Source organism: Arachis duranensis, chromosome 4 (assembly GCF_000817695.3).
Source record: "Arachis duranensis cultivar V14167 chromosome 4, aradu.V14167.gnm2.J7QH, whole genome shotgun sequence".
Classification (NCBI taxonomy): Eukaryota; Viridiplantae; Streptophyta; class Magnoliopsida; order Fabales; family Fabaceae; genus Arachis; species Arachis duranensis.
In genome coordinates, this window is record NC_029775.3 from 7,650,192 (window position 1) to 7,660,884 (window position 10,693).

Genomic DNA, 10,693 nt, shown 5'->3' on the forward strand with positions numbered 1-10,693 from the left:
AATGTCAAAGAAAACATGGTCAATCTCATATTATGGAGGGGGCGAATCAGTTTTCGAAGTTGACCATGACTTCATGAAATTTTGGATTCAAGTGCATGGCATTCCACATGACTTCATGGATAATGAGAAAAATATTCTTATCGGCGAAATGTTAGGAGTCTTGGCCGAAGCTGAAGATCCAAAAGTAGATGGAGTCCTTAGGAGACCATATCTGAGAATCAGGGTTAGCATCAATATCACCAAGGCTCTACCTACAAGATTTTGGTTAGATAAAGAGAAGTTGCCACAATTGTGGGTCTTTTTCAAGTATGAGAGGCTGCTGGACAACTATTGTTTCAATTGTGGTATATTAGGACATGAGAAGAAAACATGCAAGAATCCAACAGTCATGGCATGCTAGGATCAAACAAAGAAAAAATACTCACCGGGACTGGGAGTAAGCCAGGGACGACCAGGTCCAACCATGGGAGGAGGCATCTCAAAACAACAAGGATGGAGAGAGGAAGGGGAGGAGCAGGCGCGTGAGCAACTGAACCCTGATAGAGAGAGTGGTGAAGAACAAAGCTCTAAGGAGAGTAGGATTAGGGATGAGCGAGTACTGCAGCAGAAAATTCGGGAGGAAAGTGTCTGGGAAAACCAAATGAGGAGAGAAGAAGAGATGGCAGATGCAGAAGAGCAGGTAGAAGAAGTACTAAATAAAAATCTCTGATTTTCAGGAAGAGAGGGATATGCAGCGTGACCTAGGAGCAGCCTATAAACTCAGCAATCTCATTAAGGAGATAAGAGAGAGGAACAATGAGTGGGCCAATAACAAAAAGGCCCAGAAGGGAGAAAGGAGGTATGAGGTGCAGAAATCAGGTGAAAACGGACAAATAAGGAATATTAGGCCCAACACAAAGGCTTTACATCAGCAAGCATGGAATGTTGAAGGAAATGGGATGAATAATTATATAACTGAAGAAGAAGAAGAAGTGAACAGCTATAAAATGGAAGATTGGAAGTTGGGCCCGGAAAAAAAAAGAAAAAGAAACCATAGGCCAGGAATTAAAAAGACTTATGTTAGCAAGAACGAGGGACAAACAAGCGTGTGAAGCCAGAACAGAGGGAAAGGAAAATCAAGAACTGCTGAAGGGGGGAACGGAGGAGAATGCTTTAAGAAAGCTATCCAATGAAGCTCAGAATGGAGAACATGAATTTGTGGGTCAGCATGTCAAGCCAGGTGAGAACGTCTACTATGTAGAGTTAGCAAGCGATGAAGACGGAGATAAAGGAATGGAAGTACAGACAGATTGGGAAACACGACTAGCTAAGAAGTTGGAATTGAAGCTGAACTTGAAAAGGAAACGAGAAAACAAACAGGTTCCACTGCTAATATACAGGGAATGGAAGGAGGAGCAAGAGGACAGGGAACCCAAGAAAGTAAAGAACAGCATCACCGCTCTGGGCACAGGGGAGTATCAATTAGCTAAGCATGTCTCTAGTCAGATTAAAGGAATACAAATGGTTGAGGAGGTGGATCTTAACATGCCCCAACCTCAGCCATGAGTATCATTAGCTGGAATTGTAGGGGAATAGCGGCTGTCCCGACAATTTCTGAGTTGTATAATCTATGTGAAAAGGTAAAGCCGCTTATAATGTTTTTAATGGAAACTAGGGCCAGTCAAGAAAAAATGAATAGGATAAGAAGAAGGCTTAATGTTGACAAGATGTTTTGCGTAGAACCCCGGGGCTTGTCTGGTGGACTATGTTTGTTATGAACATCTAATACTAATATCGATGTTTACGAGTGGTGTGATAACTATATTAAAGCTAGTATTAACATTAATAATGTTCTGAAATGGCAGGGCGTTTTTGTGTATGGTAACCCAGTTTTCCAAAAGCGAAGGAAACTATGGCAGGAGCTTACGGTAAGTAATAGGAGCAGGGAAGAACCTCAAGCTTATTTGGGGGACTTTAATGATATTCTAAGTCAAGACGAAAAGGTAGGCATTCATCCACAACCAAGAATTTATTTAGATACATTAGAAGGTTTGTAGATGATAATGGTTTAATGGATATTGACCTTAAAAGAAGTAGGTACACATGGTACAACAATCCAAGAAACAACTTTATCACTAGGGTAAGTTCGGACCATTGTGCCTTAATTTTGGAAACACAACCGCGAGATCGGATAAAAAAAATTCAGGTTTGAGGCCTTTTGGACAGAGCATGAGGAGTGCAATGAGGTAATTAGGAGGAGTTGGCAGCAGGATGATGGAAATGGAAAATGTTGGAATCAATTTACTAGAAAGAGAAGCAGATGCAAAAGGTAGTTGACGGAGTGGAGCAGAAGAAAGTTTAAAAGAGTAAATAAAGAAATAGAAAAAAAGGAAAGTGAGCTACATCAAATACAAGAGGGCGATATGACGGATAGAGATCAAAGAGAAGAGAGAGAACTGAATAACCAGATATCAGATCTTTGGAAACAAGAAGAAAAATATTGAGGGCAAAGATCAAGGTTGAAATGGTTAAAATGGGGTGACAAAAACACAGCCTTCTTTCATGCAACAACCATACAGAGAATAATGAGGAATAGAATTGACAAATTGAAAGATGAGGCAGGACATTGGATACAAGGTGAAGTAGACATAATGAGATTAGTAGAAACACATTTTACTAAGCTGTTTACTTCTGAAGGGGATAGGAACCTGGAATAGTGCATAAGAGATATACCAACGAGAGTCACTAGAGAGATGAATGATGAGCTAATGGCAAAGATCAAAGACGAGGAAATTAAGGACGCAGTCTTTAGTATGGAAAGCTTAAAAGCTCCGGGGCCAGATGGTTTAAACGGACTATTCTTTCAACAGCATTGGGATATTCTGATTAAAGAAGTGTGTGGTGTAGGGAGACAGATTTTTGAAGACGGTAGCTTACCAGAGGACTTAGGAGAAACAATTGTTGTTTTGATTCCCAAAGTGAGTCAACCGGAAAGCCTGAATCACCTCATACCCATCAACTGTTGTAATTTCATATATAAGATTGTAACAAGGGTCTTGGTTGGAAGGTTGAGGAAAGTGCTAGATTTCATCATATCTCCAGTTCAGAGCGCTTTTATAAAAGGAAGACTCATACAGGATAATATAGTAGTAGTACAGGAAGTGTTTCACAAATTAAATAGAAAAGGAAATCATGGAAGCAATGACATAGCCATCAAATTGGATATGAATAGGGCATATGATAAATTGGAATGGAATTTTCTGCAAAGGGTCATGGAAAAGTTCGATTTTAGTAAAGAATGGGTGAAGTTGATGATAAGCTGCATGAAAAGTGCTACTTATAGATTTAAAATTAATGGAAAATTGTCAACCAAGATCTACCCTCAAAGAGGTCTCAAACAGGGAGATCCTCTATCGCCTATCTCTTTATCTTGGCAGCGGAAAGTTTTACTGTTCTCATGGAAAAGGCGTTGAGGGATAATCTTATTTCAGGAATAAGGTTAGCTCCAACTGCTCCAGTCATAACTCATCTATTATTCGCTGATGATTGTATTATTTTTGTAGGTGCGCAAAAAGAGGAGATTTATCAACTAATTCAGATCATAAACAAATATATGGAGGCATCGGGACAAAGAATTAATACGGAAAAATCTGGACTGATTTTTGGAAGTCAGGTATCTATCCAGAGGAGGGTAAACATTGAAGAGATCACCGAAATGGCATCGTGGGAAGATTCTGGAAGATACCTAGGGTTACCAGCGAGATGAGGAAAATCCAAGAACAAGGCGCTGGAGTGGATACAAGAGAAGATTCTAGACAAAATGCAAGGATGGAAAGAGAAACTATTAAATCAAGCTGGAAAGGAGGTTTTGATAAAGGCAGTTATACATGCGATTCCAGTCTATGCCATGAACATCATCAAATTCCCTAAATCCTTTTACAAGAAAATTGAATCAGCAATTGCGAGATTTTGGTGGACAAACAATGGAAAGTAAAGAAGCATTCATTGGAAGAGCTGAACAAAAATGACCAAGAGTAAATTAAACGGAGGCTTGGAGTTTAAGGATTTAGAATGCCAAAACATAGCACACTTGGCTAAGCAAGTTTGGAGACTTCTAAAAGAGGAAGATGCAATATGGGCTCGGATACTAAAGGCCAGTTACTACCCTAATTGCAGCCTATGGGAAGCGGTAAGAGGAGGAAACACATCATGGATATGGAAGAGTATGTTGGCGAGAAGAGATTTCCTCAGAAGAAAGGGAAGGTGGAGTGTAGGAAGTGGAGCTGGGATAGATATTTGGGAAGATAATTGGGTGGTAGGAATAGACAAATTGGGGAGAGGCGGAGAAAATCGATATAGAAGAGTGAGCGAGTTGGTAAGAGAGGGCGAGGGCTAGGACTTAAACAAAATTCATGACATTTTTCATGGTAATGTGGCTGAACTAATAACCAAAACGCCCATTAGTTTGATTAATAAAAAGGATCACTTTGTTTGGCCGTATAGAAATAACGGACAGTACTCAGTCAAAACCGGATACCATGCTGCGAAGGAAGAGAAAGACACAAATGAAGAGACAAAACTTAGCAAAACATCGACAAGTCAGAATTTGAGGGAGGTATGGGAGACTATTTGGAGATTACTAGTTCCGGGAAAGGTTAGAATGTTTTTATGGAAAGTAGTGCACGGAATTCTGCCAATGAAAACGAAATTATATCAGCGCAAAAGTGCAGTTTCACCCACGTGTAGCATATGCCAAGAAAAAGATGAGACAATAGAACATGCGTTACTTTTGTGCCCATGGACTAGAGCAGTGTGGTTTGGATCTAGCCTTCAAATTGCGCCGACGGCTTATAATGTGGGATCTTTTGTAAAATGGATGATGAACACAATTGACAAAATCAAGACCGAGACAGGAAATGAACAGGACAAAATTTTGTGCAATTTGGGATGTGTTTGTTGGTGCATTAGGAAAGCGAGAAATCAGAACATATTCCAGCAAACAAAAATCAATCCACAAAAGGCAATAATCTATTCAGAGCATCTTCCAGCAGAATACCATAATGCAACAAAGGCACTCAATAGAGATAACAAACCTATAATAGGCAGGAATGGTGAGAGTGGGAGAATTACTTGGAGGCCTCTGCCACAAAACAGGGCGAAAGTGAACACAGATGTGACATTTCACAGGGAAACAGGCATGGCAGCGTCAGCAGCGGTGGTCAGAGACTGGCAAGAAAAAATCATCACTGGGACAACATCAATATTCAAAACAACATCAACTTTAGCAGCAAAAGCTCAAGCATACAGAGAAGCTCTCATTCTCATTAAAAATCTTCAGATATGGAATTGTATAATTGAAACAGATTGCATACCTCTGGTTCAAGCGATTAAAGCAAGAACGACCTTAGCTGAAGCAAACGCAATCATCAAAGACATTCTCCAACTGTTGGAGGAGGCTCCGGATGTGGGAGCTACTTGGACTCCACGAGAAGGCAACAATTTAGCTCACCAACTGGCAGCGATGGTAGTGGGGAATCAGCTACAGAGGCAGTGAACAGTTATTCCGCCTGTACAGGTCAGGAATACAATCAAAACAGAAGCAGAATTCACAATTCTTCAGCATAATCAATACAATCGAAATCAAGACAATCAGGTTTCAGTTTCAACCAGCCTTCAAAGATGCCAAAGAGAAGAGGGGTTACCTGGGAGGGTGGAAACAGAAACCAGTGACAGGCACGCAGCTGAAGGGGAAGAGCGGATGCCGACGGACTTACTACTTGGCAGGAGGTTACGCGGCAGAGGAGCAGCAATGGCTATATCATGGCTGTGAGACCAGGAACTTCAAGGCAGACCCAAGTGTACCACCAGGAGCTGCATCGAGGCAGGTCTTCGGCGTCGGGTGACTATGGCAGAACACAAGCAGAAAAGCTGGAAATTGGGGCTGGTGGCATTGCTGAGGAGGACTGACTACGTCAGCAGCTCCACGCATCAAGTCCCCGAGCTTCTCACGGAGGTCTCAATGACAACGACAGAGCGACGTGACATTGGCTTCGAGGAAGAAGAGAAGAGCTTCGATTAGGGTTGGACATTAGGGGGTTGGGTAGCTGGGCGAATTCGGGTTCTGGGTGTTAGGTCGGGTCAGTTCTCTGGCCCAAGGCCAAGTAAAAAAAAAAAACCTTTATTCATTTATAAGATCACACTAACCCAGTGGCATAACTTCATTGCACGTTTCCAACAATGGATGCCACTAAGGGCAATGAGCGCATGCTCAATTTGGTGCTTCTGCTTCCCCGTCAAAACGCACTTCCATTCTCTAATGTGTAAGTGCCTTCACTTCATAAAGCTTGCAACTTTGTTCCAACTTTTATCCGTGGTTGCCATTTGATTGAGAGAATAATAAAAAGCTTAGTAGTGGTGATATATCTACATTTATCCGGAGCAAACCTTGGTAAATGTTATCCTTTGCAGAAGAACAATATATTGTTGCAGCTTTTGCGTTTTGATTATGGGAGCGTTGAGGTTTCACCAGGAATCCAGAACTTCTACTGATGCAAAAGGTGCTAAAACTTATAATGATATTTTAGACTTTATTTATTTCTCTTAACTTTTTTCTTCTGAATAAAGAAACCATTGTTTCTTCTTGAACTCATTTATTGATAAGGTTGAAAGTTGATGAGAAAATTAGCAGGAATCTTAGGGGGCTAATGTCAGTTGTTAGGCTTATCTAATTGGCATGAGTAATTGGAGTATCAGACAACTATGAGTAATTGGAGTAGCAGACAACTTTTGTTCTTCAAATTTCCCTCAACAATTAATAATTTGCATATTCAGATGCCAATTTCTAGATTAATATACTATATTTCTTAGCACACTAATTCTAGTCATACAAGGTAATACTTAATTTTGCTAATCACAATGTGCTTGGTGATCGATCAGAAGGAAGCATCACCGCCAAATAAACACCTGTCCTGGTTTAGAAACTTAAGGAAGAAAAAAAACAAGATGGGCGACTTCATAGAGTAATATCTACTGAGTAATCCTTTTCTCTCTTCCTTTCCTTCTTGTTCATCAGCGAGACTCTCCAATTGAGTCTCAAATTTCTCTATTGGCTTCTTTTCATTCTGAAGTAATAAAAAGACAAGATGCTCTGAAACGCTTCATCTCATAATTTGCACTGAGTATGCCTTACAGAACACATATTTTGACCAGAAATTGGTAAACATGTTCCCCTATTTCCTTCTTGCTCAGTAGCGAGTAATGAGACTCGTCCAATTGAGTCTCAAGTTCTTCTATTGTCTTTTTTTTATTCTGGGGCACAAACCAAATTTTCCATTTAGATCTGAAAGTAGGAACGTATGAGTTCCTCTTCTCTAAGAAAGTGGCCAAGGTAGGCGTACATAATTTTTTTTCTTATATATGTTTTCTTTGCATAATATTTTGAGAAGCATTAAGCAAATTCTCCTTTATCTTTGGTATCCTATTTGTTCTTGTCGCAATCATAAGAAAAATTGAATCAAATGGAGTGTTTCTGGAGGACAACTTGTTCATGGATTGCTATTTATATGGCACAAACACTTTTTGCTTGATAAACCATTTAGAGAGAAAGAGTATACCAATTTCATTTTCAGATGCACTTAAATTGAATGCTAGTCAAATGAGTAGCTAAAAGTGAGCAGAATAAAGATTTGGTTTCTCAGTTTATATTCTCACGATGGAAATTAAATAAAAGGTTAATAAAACTTGAATGGATTTTAGATATATCAAACTGTTAGTTCTTAAAGGCGTATTTTTTTTCGTAGATTCAGTCCTAATGTAATTAATACGAAACATTTTTTATTTTCTATTTTGGTTGAAGATTGTAGTCTTATGAATTTTCCCAGGATTGAAATGTGAGAATTTATATGTTGTCAGATTTGAGTAGCAAAGTGCTTCAGCAAAGACAGAAAGGATTGCTGCAGTTTTTATTTTCAATGTGATCCTCAAATTGTAGCCTATATTACTTAAAATTAATAGATATTGTTATTTTAATGGCGGCATGTGTATTTCTTTCTTCAGTTTCAAATATAAAAGACAACATTGTTTTGGTATCAAAGTGAATTTGGATGCATTGATGCGTCCAATAAACAAACTATGTTTCTCACCACATAATGCAAACATTCTAGCAGGATACTTGACTTTTATGGAACACAGAAAATTGAAGATAAACAGTGAGTTTTTTAATTTTTTTTATTATTATTGTTAAGAAAAATAAGGTGGGTGAGATTTTGTATCTCTTTAATTTGAAGCATAAACTTTAACGATGTGTTAACTTTTTAGGCTAAGAAAGTGAAGAAAGCTCTTCAGCCAGAGTGGCTTAAGTCTCTTCTGAAAAGGACTTTCTTTGAATCTTCCTGTGCAACTCATGCCGTGCTTAAGAAATAGTTAAACCAATACTGCATAACCTGTACCGATTTAATTTGCCAAAATCGTGCATCTGGACCCAAACATGTTCTTCATAAGGTGATCACAATCTACAGGCATATTTACAAAGATGTTGTTCACATTGATGCTATGAGAGAGCATATTAACTGCTCACAAATTCAGGTACAATATCCTACCTTAATGTAAGTTTCTAACATATTATTTCATGTGTAGTTTTCGAATCTTATATGGATGTTATTTAACGTACTATTGGTTACCTGAATTTATGTGGAGAAGTCGTAGCAGGTTTGGCCTTTGATAAATCTATTGTCTATCATGTGAAACGTAACAAGAAAAAAATATAGCTGACAATATATCGTTGCAGCTTTTGCGTTTTGATTATGGGACCGTTGAGGTTTCACCAGGAATCCTGGACTTCTACTGATGCAAAAGGTGCTAAAACTTATAATGATATTTTAGACTTTATTTATTTATTTATTACTTCTCTTAACTTGTTCTTCTAAATAAAGAATGCATTGTTTTTTCTTGAACTCATTTGTTGATACAGTTGAAAGTTGATGAGAAAAATTTCATGAATCTTAGGGGGTCAATGCCAGTTGTTAGGCTTATCTAATTGGGATGAGTAATTGGGGAATAGGTCAAATTTTGTTCAATTTTCAATCAACAATTAATAATTGGCATATTCAGATGTCAATTTCTGCATTGATATACTATATTTCTTGCACTCTAATTATAGTCATAAGGTAATACTTAATTTTGCTGATAACAATGTGCATGGTGATCGATCAGAAGGAAGCTCCACTGCTAAATAAACACCTGTCCAGGGTTTAGAAAATTAGGGGAAAAAGAAACAATTCTAGTCATATAAGGTAATACTTAATTTTGCTAATGATAATGTGCTTGGTGATTGATCAGAAGGAAGCACCACTGCCAAATAAACACCTGTCCTAGGTTTAGATAATTAGAAAAAAAAAGATGCGCTTCATACAGTAATGCTACTGAGTAATCCTTTTCCCTCTTCCTTTCCTTCTTATTCATCAGCGAGACTTTCCAATTGAGTCTCAAATTTCTCTATTGTCTTCTTTTCATTCTGAAGTAATGAAAAAATAAGATGTTCTGATATGCTTCATCTCAATAATCTGCACTGAATATGCATTACAGAACACATAATTTGATCAGAAATTGGTAAATTCATTCCCCTCTTTCCTTCTTGCTTAGTAGCGAGTAACGAGACTCATTCAATTGAGTCTCAAGTTCTTCTATTGGCTTCTTTTTATTGTGGGGTACAAACCAAATTTTCCATTTCGATATGAAAGTAGGAATAGATGAGTTCCTCTTCATCTAAGAAAATGGCCAAGGTAGGTGTACATAATTTTTTTTCCTTATATATGTTTTCTTTGTACAATCATTTAAGAAGCATTTAGCGAATTCTCCTTTATCTTTGTCATCCTATTTATTCTTGTCGCAATCATGAGAAAAATTGAATCAAATGGAGTGTTTCTGGAGGACAACTTGTTCATGGTTTGGTATTTTAATTAAGAATTTATATGGCACAAACACTTTCTACTTGATAAACCATTTAGAGAGAAAGAGTAATTAGGAAAAAAAAAGATGCGCCGTTTCATACAGTAATGTCTACTGAGTAATCATTTCCCCCCTTCCGTTCCTTCTTGTTCATCAGCGAGATTCTCCAATTGAATCTCAAATTTCTCTATTGTCTTCTTTTCATTCTGAAGTAATGAAAAAACAAAATGTTCTGATACACTTCATCTCAGTAATCTGCACTGACTATGCATCACAAAACACATAATTTGATCAGAAATTGGTGAATCCATTCCCCCTCTTTCCTTCTTGCTCGGTAGCGAGACTCATCCAATTGAATCTCAAGTTCCTCCATTGACTTTTTTTTATTTTGGGGGGCAAACTTAATTTCCTGAAATAAACACCTGTCTTGGGTTTAGAAAATTAGGGGGGAGGGGGAAACAAGATGTGCCGCTTCAGTATCCTTTCCCCTCTTCATTTGCTTCTTGTTCATCAGCGAGATTTTCCAATTGAGTCTCAAATTTCTCTATTGTCTTCTTTTCATTCTGAAATAATGAAAAAATAAGATGCTTTGATACGCTTCATCTCAGTAAAGTATGCTTTACAAAACACATATTTTGACCAGAAATTGGTGGATCCGTTCCCCCTTTTTCTTTCTTGCTCAGTAGCAAGTAACGAGACTCATCCAATTGAGTCTCAAGTTCTTCTATTGGCTTCTTTTTATTCTGGGATGCAAACCAAATTTTCCATT

At 38.1% G+C, this 10,693-nt stretch overlaps 1 protein-coding gene across 1 annotated transcript; it reads left to right on the top strand.

Moving 5' to 3' along the window:
- The first annotated feature begins 463 nt into the window (after positions 1-463).
- Positions 464-1,545, top strand: LOC107483090 (uncharacterized). The gene is made up of 3 exons (XM_016103705.1): positions 464-679; positions 717-1,000; positions 1,098-1,545. The coding sequence occupies exons 1-3, from the start codon at positions 464-466 to the stop codon at positions 1,543-1,545; spliced, it is 948 nt and encodes a 315-aa protein (XP_015959191.1).
- The last annotated feature ends 9,148 nt before the right edge of the window (positions 1,546-10,693 follow it).